General features: G+C 32.9%; 1 protein-coding gene across 1 annotated transcript in view; it reads right to left on the reverse strand.

Annotated features, from left to right (window-relative positions):
* LOC311618709 (disintegrin and metalloproteinase domain-containing protein 2-like) overlaps positions 1-21,620 on the reverse strand; it is a gene marked incomplete at its 3' end in the record, with an annotated part of 63,602 nt that overhangs the window by 33,118 nt on the left and 8,864 nt on the right. Inside the window, exons 4-11 of the mRNA XM_084876260.1 lie at positions 20,553-20,631; positions 18,911-18,987; positions 18,343-18,511; positions 12,894-12,950; positions 9,498-9,569; positions 8,904-9,070; positions 6,836-6,917; positions 537-673 (exon numbers count right to left, since the gene is read on the reverse strand). Of these exons, the coding sequence (XP_084732386.1) occupies positions 537-673; positions 6,836-6,917; positions 8,904-9,070; positions 9,498-9,569; positions 12,894-12,950; positions 18,343-18,511; positions 18,911-18,987; positions 20,553-20,631 (840 nt within the window). The remainder of the gene's footprint in view (positions 1-536; positions 674-6,835; positions 6,918-8,903; positions 9,071-9,497; positions 9,570-12,893; positions 12,951-18,342; positions 18,512-18,910; positions 18,988-20,552; positions 20,632-21,620) is intronic.

Below are 21,620 nucleotides of genomic sequence, written 5' to 3' on the forward strand. Positions count from 1 at the left end.
TCTCTAATCCCTGATTGTTTGCTCCTAATTTTATAAAATCTCAGGGTATACTCTAAGGATAATGATGGTAATTGCAACTCCTCTGTTTTAAGAAGTAAAGATGATACTGCAAAAGGCCTCCTTTGATAACAAAGAAAAAGCTGCATAACAGCATCTGTGAAATCAATAGATACCAACTTCAGTCTGAGCCAGGGAATAATGAAGAAGATTTATGCAGACAAAACCATATTAATCAATCATTCTTGTACAGTGATCACAAGCAAGTATTCGCCTTATCTGCTCAGGCTTAAATGATAAAATTATGCAAGTAAACATAGTGATAAATGCAAGGGTTAGCTTGTATATGACAAAGCAAGTGTGATATTAGATTGAAAATTTTTGAGATAGATATTTGGGACTTAGATTATGCATTTTGATCTGGAAATCATGGGACACAGCTTACATTTGACTATTTAAAATTATTTCAACAGCTTAGACTTTAAATACACCAAACTTATTTTCATATGTGTAAAGCATATACAAAAAAAGCATCTTACATTGCTTCTGGGTTCATTATGCAGACAACTCCTGAACACTGGCATTTATCAATGTCATCATAAGCTATTCCCATGCTAAGGCTCAGTAATTGAGCTATAATGACTGCAAGTGATTCCAGACTTAAGGCTTTGGGGTGCTGAAAAAAAACACACAAGTGCACACTAATATTTTAGAAGATAATTCATTTACTGGAAGATTAATGTAATTATTAAAATAGTGACATGACAAAATGGAATAGAGGCTTCTAATATGTAAGCACAGAAGTGCAATCCATGTTGACTCATTTGTTATAGGTACCATTATGAATATGAAAAGAACATAATAATGAAATCTGAAATTTTACCAAGAATTAAATAAATAGTTCATTTGATGGCACCAAAACAAAATAAAAAAAATGCTCTAGTAATGTAATTATATATAATAATAATTATAGTCATATTTATACTAACCAAAAAGATTTAAAGATATACACATATACATAGTGTCAAATTATTAACAGATTGTGCTAATTTATAATTTGATTATTTAGAGATAATATTTTACATCAATGTTTCATAAAAAATAATAAATTAACCCATTAAATTAATTTATATTATGGTAATGAGAATGCTGACTTTCCTTCTGGGTACATTATGCAGACAGCTCCTGAGCATTGGCATTTGTCAATGTCATTATAAGCTATTCCCACACTAAGGCTATTTTCAAAACCAAAATGCCTTTATCATTTTTTTTTTTTTTGTAAATGTAAGCTGCTTATATAGAACATTTTGATCATACTAGAACATTTGAAGTTTAAGAAAAATCCACACATCACACTAGGTCTTCAAATATATCTAATAACACTTTTGTGAATATACTTCAAGGTAGGTTTCCAGGAATACATTTTGGTATATTCTGTTTACTTCTCTAAATCAACTTCCATCATTTTCCATTTTGCTCTCTAGTCAAGGATGGCACCAAAGGATAATATCAAAAGGTTTTTTTCCCCTTGCTTTACTTTGGTCTAATGGGGAGGTCAGGGTAAGAAAATTTTATTAGCCTCATTGTCCAGGAGGTCTCTGCTTTATGTCTATGACCCTAGGAGAATGGCTCTGTCCTTTCCTTCGCATTTGGGTAACAAATTAAATATATTTATTACTAGCCCTGAGACACTGCAAAGTCCCTACACCTTGCATGCACATTGATAAATGGACCCTTTATCAAATTACCACAGTTGAACATACCATCCATTTTTATTTATTTTTATTTTTTAAAAATATATTTTATTGCCGAAACCGGTTTGGCTCAATGGATAGAGCATCGGCTTGGAGACTGAAGGGTCCCGGGTTCGATTCCGATCAAGGGCATGTACCTTGGTTGCAGGCATATCCCCAGTAGGGGGTGTGCAAGAGGCGGCTGATCGATGACTCTCTCTCATCGATGATTCTAACTCTCTATCTCTCTCCCTTCCTCTCTGTACAAAATCAATAAAATATATTTAAAAAATACATATATATATATATATATATATATATATATATATATATATATATATATATATTATTGATTTTTTTACAGAGAGAAAGAAAGAGGAACAGAGAGTTAGAAACATCAATGAGAGAGAGACATCGATCAGCCGCCTCCTGCACACCCCCTACCGGCCATGTGCTTGCAACTAAGGTACATGCCCTTGACAGGAATCAAACCTGGGACCCTTCAGTCCATAGGCCGATGCTCTATTCACTGAGCCAAACCTGTTTTGTCATGTACCATCCATTTTTAGATAGAGGAAGAATAAGAAGATAAATGAAGAGGAGGAGGAAGAGGAGAAGAAAGAGGGTAGAAGCTGGGCAAGTGTGAAAGGGGAAGGGAAGAAGAGGGAGTGTATTTTATTCTATGGAAAAGAAAATGAAGGATTCTGCTAAATTTTAATAATGTAAATAATAGGATATTATAAATAATAATATAATGAATAATGAGGTATATATTATTATTATAGTTATTTAAGATTTTTTGTTTTGTGTGCAGGATATTATAGAAAAAGTGTGGCAACCATTCAATCAATGTAGCTTTATAATTGTTTCTCTATCTCTATGACTCCTATTCCTTGCTATGTTTTAAAACTCAGTAAGATGAAAACAACATCCAAAAAGTTTCACTTTAGTAATTTGTATAAAAGTCATCCCCTACACTCCCATGTGCAATTGCTCCTTTATTCTCTATCTTCTTATTAGTTCATTTATTCTTGTCTTTCATTTTAATATGAGACTAGAAGTCCAGAGGGCAAAATTCTTGCATGAGATTTGGGGGTCCCTCAGCTCAACCTACATCCTTGGGGACCCCTTGGGGAATGTCTGACTACCAGTTAGGCCCAATCCACAGGGATCTCTGAGGGATTGGGCCAAAACTGGTAGTCGGACATCCCTCTTGCAATCAGGTTCTCCTGGCTCCTAACTGCTCACCTGCCTGCCTGATCACCCCTAACCACTGGCCTGCCTACCTGATCGCCCTTAACTACTTGACTACTTGCCTGATGGTCCCTAATCACTTTTGCCTTGGAACCCAACATGGTGGGTTCAACGGGAAAGTTGTTTGGCTATCCAGTCTAATTAGCATATTATGCTTTTATTATTATAGATAGGGTCAAATATATGGTTTATGTTGGAGGTAACATTCCCTTGCATTCTCTTTGTGGCAATCTAGCATAGGGCTTCTATTACTCAGATAGGGCTGTCATTACAAAATACCACAGATGGGGTTGGTTTAAATAACAGAAATTTATTTTCTCACATTTCCGGAGAGCAAATGTGCAGGTCAAGTTGCCAAAAGGGTTGCTTTCTGGTAAGGCCTCTCTCCCTAGGTTGTAGAAGGCTGTCTTTTCAGTGTTTTTCACATGGCCCTCTTTAGTATATGCACAGAGATAGATATCTCTGCTGTCTTTTCCTTTTTTATAAGGACACCAGTCCCACTGGATGAGAGGCATACTCTTATAACCTCCTTTAATCTTAACCCTTTGCACTCCGAACCATTCTGGACATTGGCTACCAGCTACTCGACGCTACTTTGCGGCGGACACGTGCGTTGAATTAACTCAGTTCCCCGTAATCAGTAATAAACTGCAATGTGCCCCCTGAGAGGGGACATCCGCGTGATATGCTAGGATTCCGATGTCCCCTGAGAGGAGACAGCGGAGTGCAAAGGGTTAATTACCTCTGTAAAGGCCCAGTTTCCAATGTATTACATTGAGGATTAGGGTTGCAGTAAATGAATTTTAGGAGTACACAATTTAGTCCAAAACAGGCTAGTAGCAAAAACTTAAAAAAGCATAAACTGAAGTATAAGAATTTCCTGTGGGATATTGTTTTGATGACTTTTGTTTCTAACATAAAATAATGGAAAACTAAAGTTATATTTAGCATTGGCATTTTAAAATATTTTGTATAAGAGCTATAAGTAAGCAGACAAGTTTCTTTTGTTGAATCTGCTTACTATAATAGCTGTTACATAATAGCAGCAGCAGCTGGGATTTATTAAGGACTTCTTGTGTGCCAATCACTAGTATTCCTACAATATGTTCTACATGTGATTACTTTCTATAAATATGCTTGTCTGTTTGTTTTCTAAAAACTTCTAGACTCTAATATTAGAAATTAGGATTCTATTGATATATATGCCTTTTAGATAAAGTTCATTAATATTGTTCAAACTTTCTAAATTTTTGATCTGATAAATTATCCAAGTATGATTATTTCTGTTAGTAGCTCTTTCAGTGTTTGCTTTGTGCATCTTAGTTTGGTACATATGAGTTCATGTTTATTATATATGCTAGTAAAATTTTATTTCATTCTAAATAATAAATCACCTAAAAGTAATATCTATTTTACCTGAAGAACATTTTGCTGCTTCATACTATTGATACATCAAATTTCCTTTGGTTATATATTTACTTCTTTTTTCTTTCTCTTTAGAGTTAAAATTTCTGTAACATTATATATAGGTATAAAACATATACATATACCTATATGTATGTATAGAATATTTATTTACTCAAATATACAATTCTTATATATAATTTATTTATAATAGTATATTTACATAAATATACAATATACACACATATTTGAGAAGTGTGTGTGTGACAAATATCTACATAACTATTGCACTGTACAAAATATGGGATGTTTTTTATCACCTAGGAAGTTCTCTCCAGCAAGTTTCCAGGCATTACCTCACCACAATTTGTAACTTCTATTCTGACTTTTAATAAAAATGGTGTCTCTTTACCTACACATTAAAATGGGATAATAAATTAAATATTATTTTGCTTCTGGTTTACTTCATTCAACCAGTTTTGAGACCCATCAATGTTGCGTGTGTAACAATAGTTTATTTTTATTGCTTACATTATATGAATATACCACACATATTTATCCATCTCATGGATAGGAGAACTCAGTCAATGTCCCTCAAATTGGCCTAAAAATTCAGTTCAAAATTAATCAGAATCCAAGCAGTGTTTGCTGAAATTGACAAACTGATTTTAAAATGGAAATGCGGAGAATTCAGAATACCCAAATCTGTCTAAAGAAGTAGTAGCAGGGTTTACACTACCATGTTTGATGAGTTACTTACGAAGCTGTAGCTATTAAGACAATGTGTTGTTGGCTGAAAGACAGAAAAACAACAACCCGCCAACGATGTTAAAAGAGTCCAGAAAGAGACTACAACTATGATGTCCTATTTTAATGTCAGAGGCATTAGGGGATTAGGTAGGGAGAGGGGTAAGTGTTTAACATCAGAGCACTGATTGTTTGCTTCAATATCTCGCTTCAGTAAATATCGATGGCTGCTGATGTGGGAACCCTTAACACGACCCGAGTGATTAGGGCCCACTCAGGGTCCAGTTTCTGGAGGAGGCTAAAATGAAGGGAGACTAGAAAAGAGTTAATTTGGGACAAATGGGGGCCAGGCAGGAGTCAACCTCTCTAGTGGGAAGACTCTCTAGCTCTGGCCTTGCTATCCCTTTTATTGAGGCTGCTATGGGATACACCCAGTACCCTTAAGCAGCTTTGGGAAACACCCATAGCCCTTAGGCAGGTAATAAGTGGATTATCATATCAGTAAGGATTTACATGATTACAAGAAGGGGAAGTTGCCTCAGTTACTATTGTCTCAATTAGATAGTGTGGGGTTGGCTCTGACCTTTGAGAGCTTCAAGGTTGACCAGCCTCTTTCTATTATTAGTGAGACAATGATTGGTTTCCGGCATGCTGATTTTTCCAACTAAAGGTCATGAAATGATTATCCAATGAAATGTGGAAACTAAGAAAGAAGAATACTAGGAAGCTCTTCTCTGAATGCTCCTTTCACTATAGAAACCACTGTCCTCTGCTCATGAAACACACACCTTCCAATAAATGATGGCACTATTTTACTCGTGGGGGCTAACCTTCCTTTAGAGAGAATGAGTTCTCTTCTGGTTTTGTTATCAATGAAGGTCCTGCCTCACATGTGAGTCTTATATTTCCATGTTGTGATGCATAAATCAGCCAAATTCCAGTTTTTGAGACTAGGTAATGGCTTACCAATAAATATAAGTCACATTTTCCAAACTATCCTATGTAAATTTTAAGGTTGATATTTGTGTCTTCATTTGATTGATTCATCTTTTCATATTTTCACTTAGCTTTACTTGTTCACTGAAATAAGAGTGTTATGAATTACATTCCTCAAATTCTAGTACATTGTACAAACATACACAAAATAAAAAAGTAAATTCCACATGTCAAAATAATTATAGCATTATGAAAAAGGAGCAAAAATATACTAATTTTCAATATACCAAGAATTTCTACTAAAGTAAATAATACCACTTAGGGCATTTGATTCTGTTATCCTTCACCTGGGCCCCATAGAGCATTTTTAAAAAATTGATAGTTCCCAAAGTTTTATTTTAACCTGGTTTATAATTATGATAACTATATAATTAAGAAAAATTATTTAAAAAATTGGTTGAAATCAAAAGCAATTACTTTTTAGATATTGAGCACATGCAAATTTATGAGTATCTTCTAAGCCTAAAATAGACTACTATATTAATTTTCTAAAATGGATATTTTGAACTCGAGATGAAATGCCAAAAATTGTGTATGAAGTTCAATAAGGACTTACTATAGTCCAAACATTTCTTTCAGCAGAAGGGACAAAGATTAATATGTTTATTATGCAAATATTAAATACCTAAAAATTAATAAAATATTGAACTATATATAATCTAAACAGCATTTTATTTATATATCTTAGACAAGATTATACCAACCAGAGCAATGCCTCCTCCATATTGTCTATCACACATCTTTCCTTGAAAGGTCGCACCGACATAATCTGATTTTTCTCTGTAACTTAAATTTAAAAAATCATATACATTTGTAAAACTAAACACAATTAATATTATATTTGCCAAATATAAATATGTATTTAAATATTTATATAATATACTCATAGATAGTTCCATGTACCATTAAAGTACCAAAGCATAGGAAGTGACTGTGAATGCTTCTTTTGAAAACAATAAAGTAGATTTTAAAACAAATATTATGAAATGTGTTATCAGATAGATTTTTAAAAATATATATTTTATTGATTTTTTTATAGAGAGGAAGAAAGAGAGATAGTTAGTTAGAAACATTGGTGAGAAAGAAACATCAATCAACTGCCTCTTGCACACACCCTACTGGGGATGTGTCCACAACCAATGTACATGCCCTTGACCAGAATCGAATCTGGGACCTTTCAGTCCGCAGGCCGACACTCTATCCACTGAGTCAAATCAATTAGTGCTCAGATAGATTTTTTAAAAATGAAGATTCAGTTTTATGTAGTATTCAATAAAAATTAAAATATTCATAAAAGATCAAAATAAGATAACTAAGTAAAATTAAGAAAATAATGCAATGTAGTTGATAAATAGGAAGAGTTACCTTATAGACTGAAGTTTCCATTTAGTAGTATTGAATTAGCTTACCAGAGTCATGCAAAGTTATGGCATACTTGAGGGGCAGACAGTAACATAAAAGATTATGATTTAAAAATATATAGGGTATTGCTTGTCTCATTTTCAGTACTTATAAGTGTATTTCTAGTATCACATGAGCTTACTCATCTAGGGGAAATGATTAACAACATAAACTGATGAACAAGAACTGACCCGGAGACTGGGAAGCATTGATCAGACTGTGGGACCTCAGAGGGAAAGTAGGGGAGGGTGGGGATTAGGAGGAGAGATCAACCAAAGAACTTATGTACATGCATATAAGCCTAACCAGTGGTCATGGACAACAGGGGGTTGGGGGCATGCATGGGGAGGGGTCTGGGATGGGAATGGGGGGGGGGGAAGAGGATGAAGACAAATATGTGATACCTTAATCAATAAAGAAATTTAAAATTAAAAAATTAAAATTATAAAATATAAAAATATATAGGGTATCCTAAAAATGTATACATACACTTTGAATAATTATAAAGTCAGTGTTTATTAAAATGTATTTTATTGTCAAAATTGAACTATCAACTACTAAAGTATATATACATTTTGGGGGGGGGGCTCTGTATGTATTATTATTTAATATAAAATATATATAGGTTTGAACATTAATGAAAAAAATAATCTTATTAAATAGAGCATCTTAGCTGAAACTGGTATAGCTCAATGGATAGAGTGTTGGCTTGGGGACTGAAGGGTTCCAGGTTCGATTCCGGTCAAGGGCATGTACCTTGGTTATGGGCATATCCCCAGTGGGGGATGTGCAAGAGGCAGCTGATCGATGACTCTCTCTCATTGATGTTTCTAACACTCTATCTCCCTTCCTCTCTGTACAAAATCAATAAAAAAAAAAATCTTTTAAAAAATAAATAAATAAATAGAGCATCTTATACTTTTTTAAAAGGAAGAATAGTGTGAATATGATATATTAGAGATGTTTACATATACAATTGTGCTTCCATTTCCTTGTTATTTATTATTTTATTTTATGGAAGTAAAGCATAAAAAGAAGCCCAAATTACTATATTCTTAGAATTCATGTACATTTCTTCAGATAAATATTATTATTATTTTATGTATAGTTAGGGACATTATACCATAAGGTAAGAAGGCAAGAAGGCATATGGTAACAAGTTTGAAGGAGTAAATTTCAAATACAAACAAATAAATACAGTGATATCAATAATTCTATAAAACCCATGTTTAGAAAAATAATATTCACATGATGTTGTATGTTAAAAAAAAATGGCACAAGATGTCTTTATCTAAAGACCTATGAACTGTCAGAAATTAGGTCAAATGTGTTTTCTTTATATAAGATTTAGTAATGCCAAGATATGCTTACACAAGTAAAAATGCCATATCATGTGGACGCAAAACAAGGTAAGATCTTTTCCATTTTAAAAATTTGTGTAATAATTCATTAACATCTCCTGTTAGTGGCATTTTATTTTCATCTATCCAAAGCTCCAGTGAAGACAGAATTATTGTAATATTAAATGAAGTAAAAATCTAAAATAGAACACATAAAGAAAATATATTCAAATATCATGGTCTAAATAGATTTGGAAATTAGGTGTGGAAATAAACACTCTCCTGATAAAAATATTAAACAAAAAAAATATAAGTCTGTTTTTGATCTTATAATATAAAAAATACATACTACTAATGAAATAAGTTGTAATTAATGTTTGAAAAGCCTGTCCTTAAGCAAGCCCTAACTCAAGTGCTATATTTAATTCAATCCTTACAATAACCTAATTAGGTGTCTACAATGATTATTATTTCTATTAAATAGTTAGAAAGCAAATTTAAAATGGTTATATATTTTTTCTTATTCACACAAGATATGTATTCAGGAAGTGTTATAAAAGAAACTATGGGAATTTTTAAGTATCACAAGAAAATGTAAAAGTTATAAAGAGCAAACAATACTTACAGCATTAGTCAATCCAATTAACTGGAAAATTTTTTGAGTGACAACAACCGTATCAGAACCCATATGATTATACTGAAAAAGATAATCACACATTTTAAATCTAAATATATATTGCTTAATATTTACTATTTCTGAATTGTTTAGATTTTAATAGAGTGAGTTTGAAATGTTTTAACTACTAATTTTTTGTTTTTAAATATAAATTATTATATAAATAATATATTTATTCAGTGTGAGAAATAGGATATATTAAAAAAATACAAAAAACACCTTACAAACTCCCAAAAGTAGAAGAGAGTGTCCACTTTCAAAGTCATTTTACAAGGAAGGCCAGCATTACCCTGACACCAAAAACCAGACAAAAACACTACAAAAAAGATTTACAGGTAAACATCTCTGATGAACACAGATGCAAAAATCCTCAATAAAACCTTGGTACACTGAGATCAACAGCACATTAAAAGGATCTTACACCAGGTACAAGTGGGATTTACTCTATGGTGGCAAAAATGGTTCAACATTCACACACCAGTTAATGTGACAGACCACAAAATAAAGGGAAGTATCACATAATTATCTCAACCGATACATTTTACAAAATTCAACATATTTTCAAAATAAAAAATCAACAAAATATGTATAAAAGAAATATACCTCAATATAATAAAAACCATATATGACAGACCCACGTCCAAGATCATAACCAATGGTGAAAAGTTGAAAACTTTTCTAATATAATCAGGAACAATACAAGAATGCCCACTCTCACCACTTTTATATAATGTAGATTGAAATCTTAGGCAGAGAAAGTAGGAAAAAAAGTAAGTAAAATACATGCAAATGGCAAAGGAAGAAGTAAAACTGTCACTATTTGCAGATATCATGTTGTAGAATGCCCCAAACTCATCATAAAAAAGCCTGTTAGAACTAGTAAACAAGGACAGTAATGTTGCAGTCTAAAAAGATATATACAAAGCTATGTTTTATATACTAATAGAAACTATCAGAAAGAGAAATTAAGAAAATAATCCCATTTACAATCACATTAAAAATAATAAAATAGCCGAAGCTGGTTTGGCTCAGTGGTAGAGCGTCAGTCTGCGGACTGAAAGGACCAGGGTCCAATTCCAATCAAGGGCATGTACATTGGCTGTGGGCACATCCCCAGTAGGGGGTGTGCAAGAGGCAGCTGGTCAATGTTTCTCTCTCATCGATGTTTCTAGCTCTCTATCTCTCTCCCTTCCTCCACTCTGTAAAATATCAATAAAATATATATTTTTTAAAAAGAAATCAAAATAATTTAAAAAAAATAAAAAATAAATAAAAATAATAAAATACATAGGAATAAATTTAAACATAGAGGTGAAGGATTTGTTCACTGAAAACTATAAGAATTGTAAAAAACACAAATGAATGCAAATATATTCAGTGCTCAAGAGTTAATATTGTTGAGATGTTTTTACTACACAAAGCAATCTACAGATTTGATGCAATCCCTATCAAAATTTCAATGTCAATTAAGAGTTATAGAACATTTAAGATTGGGTGAAGATGCTTTGAGAGATTTATAAGTAAAAACTTCAAAGTGTTTGATGTTACTTATATGTAAATTTTTTTAAAGAAATTAAAAATCCCAATGTGATAAAATTATATATTCATTGACTAGAAAAATTAAAAATATATATAAAACCAATGGTTAAAGGTATAGGAAAATAGCATTTTCAGTTTTAACTTGGAGAAGAAAAAAGTTATAACCTTCTCATAAATCGATAAACAGAATAGAAAGTCTACAAAAGTGTGTCACTTTATTAAACACTGAACTTGGCTATCTAATACTATACTCTGCTCTCCTTGATGTTACCATGGATGAATTTACATGGTTGTGTGTCAACTAGAGGCCAATGCACAAAACTTGTGCAAGGGCTTTGGCCCAGCCTGCTGCTACTATGCGGGGGTGCCTCTGGTGCCTCTGCCATGGCAACCCCTGCTGCGGCTTTGTCTGGAAGGAAGGACATCAGGTCTAATTAGCATATTATGTTTTTATTATTATAGATAAATATGAAGAAAGTAAAAATATATAAAATTATAAAAATAACTAAATGGGCACTCCTGAGTTGAAAAAAACAATAGTTAAAATAAAAACTTCATAAAGGGTTGGATGTTCACCAGCAGAAAAATGAATAATTGAACATGATGATATATAAACAGAAATTATTCAACATAAAAAAAAAGTAAACTGATCAGAATCATAGACACTAAATTGACATCATTACATAAGCCAGAATTTATGTAATAGGAGTCTTAGAAGGAAACAGAGCTTGAAAAAGGCAAAAAAAAAAAAAAAAAAAAAAAAAGGGGGGGGGGGGCGGTGGGGAAGGGAATAGAGTGTTAGCTTGTGGACTGAAGGTGTCCAGATTCTATTCTGATCAAGGGCACATACCTCAGTTGGGCTGCAGGCTGCTACAGACCCCTAACTGGGATGGGTGCAGGAGTCAACCAATTGATATGTTTTTCTCACATCGATGTTTCTCTCTATTTCCCTCTCTCTTCCTCTCTCGCTAAAAATAAATGGAAAAATATCCTTGGTGAAGATTAAAAATAATAATAAATTTTAAAAATAGCAAGCAGCTGCTTAAAAACAAAAAGAAAACAAAACAAAAACCCTTTATTAAATAATGGCCAAAACTTCATAAATTTAATGAAAATCATTAATCTACACATTATATAGGCTCAATAAACCAAGTAAGATGAAATCAGAAATTCACACCAACACATCATAGTTAACTAACTGGACAAAGGTCATAATAAAAATAATAAAATTAATCTATAAAGTGAGAAGAAAAAATAATGTATCACATAAAAAAGAAAAATAATGCATAACAAGATTAAGAGATGTCTTCTCATCAAATCAATGAACAAGTAGTTACAATTTTAAGTGCCAAAAGAAAATATTCTCAATCAAGAATTCTATATCCAGCAAAATTCTTCCTTCCTCAAAAGTAAAGGCAACAGAAAGGCATTCCTGAATTTTAAAAAATAATAATTAATAACAGAGCTACATTACTAGAAATAAGAAAGAATAGATTTTAAAAATCTATTGGGGTTAAAAAAAGATGACAGAAGACAATAACTTACATACACAAAGACAGTCAAGAGCTCTGGTAATGAAAACTGCACCCCACCAGTGCACAAATTTCAAATTTCATGTACTAGGCCTCTATTAAATTATAAAGTTTAAAGATCAGGAAGGAAAAAAAAAAGGGACTTCTGAAATATTGTTAAGTAGAAACAATATATAAATTATAGAAATCTCAGAAAAAGAAGAGAGATTATTTGAAGAAACAAATAATTACTAATATAAGTTGACATAAGTCAAATAAATCAGAATATACTTACCAAATTTTTTTCAACTATAATATGCATTTCTATATAATTAAAGAAATCTGTAGGTGACTGGAAAAAAAAATCCACATGCAAGTTAAAGAATTACTTAAATATATTAGTATTTGTCACTATGTCATGAATTCACTATTGAAGAATCCAAATTCATATATACATAAATAGAACCAAAGCTAGGTATTAAGGAATCATTTTCAGAATATTTCCTTGTCACCTCATAAACCATTTAATTTACTCAGAAAGTAACCTTACTTTCCATTCTCTATATTCTCATTGGTTTTGAGATATTTATATTATTTGCTTTCCTGAAAAAAACAAATCAACAAAACCCTTCCATTGACTCCCATTACAAAAGGTGTGATTTTTTTTATTAGCTTAAATTATGCTATTATCCAGTACTATGTAGTATGGTTTTATCTATGATGCTGAAAGTATAAGGAGCATTTCTGTGTTTAGAGGGATGATATTTTAAATCACTACAGAAAAAGGTGAGCAGCAGAGATTCAAAATGAGCAACTCTCAAACTGCACCATAGATACCTCAAAATGAGTTTCAGGATATGATGTTATCCACACAAATCATAATGCTTAAGTTAGGCAAAAATGTAAAGCTTGATGGGATTTGAATTCTGTCTTATTATTTATGTGACTTAGACTCTGTTAAAATATGGGGATAAAGAAATAATTATCTTCATGATTATTGTTACATAAAGATAACCTAGGAAGAATGCACTAGGGAAAACTTGTAAGACAGCTTTGTGAATTCGTTAAGACTATAGTGTCAATAACTCAAAATATCTTGTTACTAGAATAGCATAACTTCAAACACTGGACAGATCTCTAGAAGCAGAAAAGGAGCATAAAATTTCAGAAATTGAGGAAAATTTTATTATATTTATTTTAATGTATACAGATTTTCTTTTCTTTTTTTCTGTATACAGGTGTGCACCTTTTGTCCTGTTTTATTTCTAAAGGGTAGATGCCATTAAAATAAAGAAAACACAATGGCATTGTTTTATATTTCTACAATCACTCTTGGTTTTGGTTCATTAGAAGTTAACATCAGACACAACTGACTGAGACCACACACACATGGGCAGCAGCCACAACAGCAAGGCTTGCCTTTTGTACAAAGTTTATATATATTGTACATAATATATATATTATGTACACAGACACAAGGATATAAAATCCAGTGAGAAGGGCTCATATGTGCCCAAGTAGGGGACAAGAGCGGCTTTAGCACTGGGATGGAGCCCACAGTAGAGGCACATGGGAAGTAGTGTAGAGTAGCAGCCTCCCCACAATCCTCCTGGACCAAAGGAAGAACCTGGGAGGAGGACAACTAACTATTAGGTCTAGTAATAATTAATGTCGTTTTCTAATACTCTTTAAAATCGAATTTATTTAAACAATACAACAAAATTTAATCAACAATATAGTTGCCGTTGTTTTCTACTACTTGTGCCCAACGCTCAGGAAGCATTTTAATCCCTCTGTTGGAAAATTCTTGTGATTTTGATGCAAAAAATTCGGTCAATGCATTTTTGAGGCATTCTTCATTATTAAATTTTTTTCCAAGAAGAAAGTTTTGCAAAGAACGAAAGAAATGGTAATCAGAAGGGGCAATATCAGGAGAATATGCAGGTTGAGGGAGAACTTCCCATTCCAACTGGCGCAGTTTTTCAGCAGTGATTCTTGCAGTATGCGGTCGTGCGTTATCGTGGTGAAGAATTACGCCCTTCCATTAATCAGCGCAGGTTCTTTTTCTCTTAAAGCTTGGGCTAACCTTTCCAATTGGCCACTATACACTGCACTTGTAATGGTTTGGTTAGATGGTAAAAGTTCATAATGAAGAATTCCTTTAAAATTCCACCAAACACACAACATCACTTTTTTCGCATGCAAGTCAGGTTTTGGCGTGGGCTGCGGAGCCTCATTTTTGTCCAACCATTGAGGCCGCCTTTTCAAATTAACACACAGCACCCATTCTTCATCTCCGGTAACAATTTGCTCTAAAAACGGCAAACGGTTTTGACGAGAGAGGAGCGAACTGCAAATTGTGACTCTTTGATTACGGTTGTTGTCGGTCAACTCATGAGGAACCCATTTTCCAAACTTTTGGACTTTGCCAAGTGCACGCAATTGATTGGAAATTGTTTATTGTGAACAATTTAAAGTTGTCGCAAGCTCTTGTTGGGTAATTTGAGGATTTTGCACCAAAAGAGCTTGAAGAGCTTCTTGATCAAAATTGGACACACAGCCTCGACCACTCTTGTCATCTAACGAAAAATTTCCCTCGCGAAATTTCTCAAACCAACGCTGGCATTTTCTGGCGCTAACTGCATCTTGACCAAGAGCACTACAGATGTTTTTTGCAGCCTCACTTGCTTTTCTTCCTAATTGGAACTCGTAAAGCATGCAGTGCCAAATATGCTCTTCATCCGCCATCTTCTTAGCCCTAGTTCTGCAACAAAAACCAAACCAAACACAAACTTTTTCAAGCAAAACTTGTTAATTTCACTTCACATGTTCTGTAGATACCACGTGTTTGAAGGTTATGTCAATACAAGTCAACGCCAAGCAAGATTTTAAACGAATGTTTAAAAACGACATTAATTATTACTAGACCCGATATACAAAAGATGATGAAAAATACTGGAAAGGTACCCCATCTTTTGCTAAACTCCTGAATGCCCCTAAGACATCCAAAATACCTGGCATTTCACATTAAAGTTTAAAACCATCCCATATTAGTAGAACTATTTTCTTTAACATATTAAATTGGAGAATAAGAACTATAGGATTTAGTAGAGATTTAAAAAAATGATGATTACAGTAATTTAAATAAAAAAGAAAAGTTTAGAAAGATCAGTAAGACAAAATTAGGCTGACTTGAGCACCCTTTTTGCCCACTATTTCTTGGCCTAACCTTGGAGATTTCAGATTTTGTTTTTAAAAATGCAGATGAAATCCCCTTATGGTCTAATTGTTTGGTTTTTTTTTATCATTTCCATTAAAAACTAAGCACCAAATATGGCATGTTAGTTTGCTTATAAGACTCAATCTTTTCATTAAAGTACCTAGATAATGAAATAACACCACTTTGCTGAAGGATAAAAATAAACACAAATTAATTGAGATAAACTATGTAAAAATAGATTGAAGGATCCAAAACCATTTCTTTGTTTTAACCAAGATGTATTAGTTGTCTAACATTTCCTGAAGTAATTCTTATTCATTTTCTCTTTGAGATTTGGATTGATTATACTTAGTAATATATTTATTCGTTTAATGAACAATAAACCTGAAGGGTAAAGATACCGTCTATTTTAGCCAAATATATTTAAAACAAGGGTACATAAAAGAATGCCAGGAAATGTGTCTGTTAAAGGGTGAGCAGGTCAAACAACCTCAAAAGCCATTTTATATAGTAAGAGAATGTGATTATATAAGGGGGAAAAAATGCTTAGCTAAGTATTATGTAAAAACTAGAGGCCCAGTTTATGAATTTTTACATGGGGAGGGTCCCTCGGTCTGGTCAGCGATCAGCCCTTGTCCAGTCCCAATTGGGAAGATTGGGGCTGCTGACTGGGAGAGGGATCGTGGGAGGTTGGCTGGCTGACAGGGTGTTGGGCAGAGGGATTGTGGAAGGTTGGTCTGCCACAGGAGTTTGGCTCTGGGAGCACACTGAGCACCAGGGGGAAGCTTTTGCAATGAGCATGTGCCCCCTGGTGGTCAGTGTGCATCATAGTGACTGGTCAACTGGTCCTTTGGTCATAAGGGCTGCTTAGGCTTTTATATATATATATATATATATATAGATGGTAATGGGCTGATTCCTTTCCTCCATTGGGGCAAGACAGAAATATCTCTTTTCACCTATTTAACATTATACTGGAGGTGCTAGCCAGAACAATTAGGCTATTAAAAAAAAATGAAAATTATCCTAATTTTATCCTAATTAAGGATAATTTTACCCTAATTAAAAAGGGAAAACATAAACTATCTTTATTCAAGTTGACATGACTTTATAAATAGAAAATCAGAGTCCAATTAAAAAGCTAATAAACAATTTCAATAAATTTCTAGAAGACAAAATCAGTACACAATGTCAATAATTTCCTAACACTAATAATGAGAAGTACAAATTTGAAATAAAAATTAAATGTGCAATAGCATTCAAATAATAGAACTTTTAAAAATAAATTTAACAAAATAAGTTTACTTGAAGACTGAATGATGCAAAACAATGCAGAAAAAATATTAAAGAAAATCTAAAAAACAAAAAGCGATTCAATATTAATAGATAGAAATAATTAATATTCCTCAATGGCAATATTTCTCAGAGGAATCTACAGAATTAATACAATACCAGGTGGCATTTTGAGAAAATTAAAATAAATTTTAAAATTCATTTGGAATTTCATAGTAACAAAAATAACAAGAACAACAACTAAAAAGAAGAATGCACTCTTACTGATTCCATTGCTTCAAAGCTATAATAGTAAAAAAAAGGTGTGGTTCACAAAATGCAAGTTTCCCAAATTGCTATTACAAGATCAAGCAGAAGCACTAAAACTTATGAAAGAAATATACAAATAAATTTTGTAACCCTTGTGAGATGGTTAATTTATCTATCACTTGACCTTGCCACATGCATCAGTATATGCATGTACACACACACACACACACACACACAAAATAGTTTTTGGAAAATTATCAAACTTAAAAAAAAAATTATCAACTGTAACTGCATATCAGAGAGGGTTGAAAATCAAACTCAGAATCTCATTCTATGAGTAGATTAGTTACAGCACAAATTGAATTTCCAACATCACATGGTATCTGCTGTTAAAGTGAAGGTATTAATGTGGGGAAAAAATGAGATCCTGAAAATTGGAATGGGGACATATGGGAAGACTGATGAATCTGTGGTTACTGAACTAAAGTCTGGAGTCTTCTTTGCCAGTAGAAGCAGCTTTTCCATCCTTGCATAAGGAAATTAACCCTGTATCTTGAGGAAAATGTGATGGCTGCCCCCGAGGCAGCTGTCTTAGAAGAAGACCCTAGTGATTCTCCTCAGCAAATATCTTCAATATTAATGTAAATGTCATTTGTATTTGTTATATCAAAATTTTGACATAATTAATATGGAGAAAGGAGTGTACCTGCAGACAATGAAGGTCTAGATCATAGGGTGGAAAAGCAGTGCCACTAACAGTGAAAAATAACAATTTATAGTTCTGTAAATTTGAATGACTAGTTTTAAGACTTACACATAAGTCACAAGGTTTCTGGCACATCTAGCACATCTATCTATATAGCAATAATCTATCTATCATCTGTCTGTCTATCATATTAACTAAAATAAATAATTTGTCAGAAAAATATTGTTTTTATTGATGAGTAGTAATAGTCATACAGTTACTTAAATGATCACCTACCTTTACACTTTGTATTTTATAGGGAAAGTCTCGTGGCTCGATGCCCTCCTCAGCATATAAAAAAGCAGCTCTAATTTTATGACTTACTTGATAAATCACATGTTCAAAACCAACTGAAGGCTCCAAGGGCTCAATTCCATAACTTACATTTTCAAACTGTAGTAAGCCCCTACAAATTTCAAAACAGATTTTTAAAAAGTACATAAAATGCCATTTAGTCAAGTTTTTAATTTAATAGCCTGTAGATAATTTTCAGTCTTAGTCTTAAGTGGTAAAGTGGGGGAAATTTCCCAAGTATCCACAAACTTACTGAGTGGCACTGAATAGTAATGCAATTGGTATTAGCATAGTTATTGATATTTCATGGTCTCTCTCTATATATCAAAAATATTAATTCAAAATAAAGGTAGGAGGGATTATAAGAATTTTCATATTATTCTTTTCCAGAGACAGTTTTCCACAAAAAGGCATGGCTCACATTAGAATCCCTGAACATAATTTAAAATTTTTTTAAAGTTACTTCTGAAATAATACTCCATTTTCTCATTATAAAATTATATATCCCAACCTGAGTCCAGTACATGTGCTAAGGATCACCATAGAATTTGGATACCCTTCAATATACCCTTGGTAGTAGCAAAAATTCTGAAAAACAAAAGATAAAATACATATGTCTCTATTAGACTAACTCATGTTACAGGTATATTTTCAAATATTTAGACCAAATGTTAATTTGTGCATATGTATCAAATGTTTATTGTTTCTAAAATATATTTAAAGGATTATTAGATGAACATTTGGCTCAATTATCCAAATATGTTCCCACAGATCAAAAAAAATTAGTACATTTTCATATTTTTCCTGTCATAAATTAAATATGACATTCTTGGTCATTAGATAATAATCTTCCAAAACTTATTTTTTTATATTCTATTGAGTTAATTCTGCAAAACCAAATAAAATGAATCAAGACATTTTTTCTTTTCAAAATTATTTGAGTGTAAAAGCAGAGTAGCTTGCATTGGATCAACTCCCTCACCAATTACAAATATAAATTCTGGAAAAAATAATTTTAAAAATCCAACTACAAAGGCAGGCAGAAAAAAAAGTGAGAGAAAGAATCAACACTGGAAAGAAAACGTGGTATTTAGTTTGCATTTATAATGCTTTAATTTCAGAGTATTAGTAGATTCTCCACAGAAAACCTAGTAATGCAAATTGGGGAAAAAAAAAAAAGGAATTGGTAGGACAGGGCAAAGGTAAAAAGAAAAATGGCATTTCAGGCATGGGTAATTCATGCAATTCTATGAACACTTCTCTATTATTCTTTCAATAAATTATTAACAAGCCTGGCCAGTATGGCTCAGTGGTTGAGCATTGAATTTATCAGGGCACATGCCTTGGTTGCAGACTGAATCCCCAGTGTGGGGAATGCATGAGACAGAGATCAATGATTCTCTCTCATCATTGATGTATCCATCTCTCTCTCCTTCTCCCTTCCTCTCTGAAATCAATAAAAATATATTTAAAGAGCTACAGATAGCCGAAACCGGTTTGGCTCAGTGGTAGAGCGTCGGTCTGCGGACTGAAAGGTCCCGGTTCGATTCCGGTCAAGGCCATGTACCTTGGTTGTGGGCACATCCTCAGTAGGGGGTGTGCAAGAGGCAGCTCATTGATGTTTCTCTCTCACTGACATTTCTAGCTCTCTATCTCTCTCCCTTCCTCTCTGTGAAAAATCAATAAAATATATTTTTTTAACAAAGAACTACAGATATACAATGAAGCTCCAAGTGTTCTAAATATATCAAAATTTAATACATTCCTAAATGTGGTTGCAATTCCATATGTATTCACTAGGTCCCTGAAAATACTTCAGAAAAGTATTTGAATTCTTCTTTTCTTCCCTGATTTAGCTTTCCTAACATAAGTCATGCTTTTTCATTTGAACAACATAGTCAACCCATTGGCCACACAAGTACAAATGTACATCATCATTAAATAATAGCTTAAAAAACATCAGAATCATTTTGGGTTTGGATAATCATCTGTTTAATAAGGCTTACTGAATATACACATAAAAAATAAATGGTTAAATTTATACCAAAACAAACACAATTTCAATTCTTTGTACTCCAGCAACAAGTGGACACTAAGTAAGGTGATCACAGAAACTCAACTAAAAAAGGTAAAACAGACACTAAAATTCATACCTGAATCTGTTGTTCAAAAGGCTTCAGATATCCTGTGCCAGTATAGCCATAAACTCTAAAACTAGAAGGTAAGAAAGTTCTGCAAAATAGAGAGAGAGTTTAATGAAAATTTTGTTTCCTAAGCTTTTATTTTAAAAAAATATATTAATTTTGTTACTAGAGGCCCGGTGCACCAATTTGTGCACAGGTGGGGTCTCTAGGTCTGGCTAGTTGTCAGGGCCAATAGGGGCCAGTCCAAACAGTGCTGGCCAATCTGGACCTGCAGGCCAGAGGGAGAAATAGGAAGGGAACACAGGAGGTTGGTCATTGACCTCAAGGAGGGAATGATCCTAATTAAGACTAATTAAGACTAAAATAAAACTTTCAAAGTATCAAGAAAAGAAAAAAAAAAAGATGTTACCTTTAAAGAAACACCAATAAGATAGATTGCTACTTGTCAATACTGTGTTTCCCCGAAAATAAGACATCCTCCGAAAATTAAACCTACTTACAGGTTTTTTTCTGAGTGAAATATAAGGCATCCCCCAAAAATAAGGCCTCACTAGGCTAAACATGAGAGATTTGGTCCACTGATTCTGAAAGAAATGGAGTCACAAGAAATTCACCAGGAAATTCAGGAATTGGATTGTTATGATGATGTTCCAGAAGATGATGACATGATTGTCATTGAATAAATGAGTAAATTCTTGATACTGTAGGGTTCAGTTTGTCTGGTTTGTGTTGACAACTACCATACTACCGTGCCCTATACAGGTAATAAATTTCCTTTATTTTCATTTAACAATAAATGTGTACCGTATTCTTCTTCATGGAAAAATAAGACATCCCCTGAAAATAAGACCTAGCACATCTTTGGGAGCAAAAATTAATATAAAACACTGTCTTATTTTCGGGGAAACAGGGTAGAAATGAAGAAAGCCAGAAGACAATGAAATGATAATTTTAAAGAATTAAGGTCATTTATTTATTTATTTATTTAAATCTTTTTTTAAAAAAATATATTTTATTGATTTTGTACAGAGATGAAGAGAGAGATATAGAGTTAAAAACATCAATCAGCTGCCTCTT

The sequence above is a fragment of the Pipistrellus hanaki genome, assembly GCF_964339955.1.
Source record: "Pipistrellus hanaki genome assembly, chromosome: 3".
Classification (NCBI taxonomy): domain Eukaryota; kingdom Metazoa; phylum Chordata; class Mammalia; order Chiroptera; family Vespertilionidae; genus Pipistrellus; species Pipistrellus hanaki.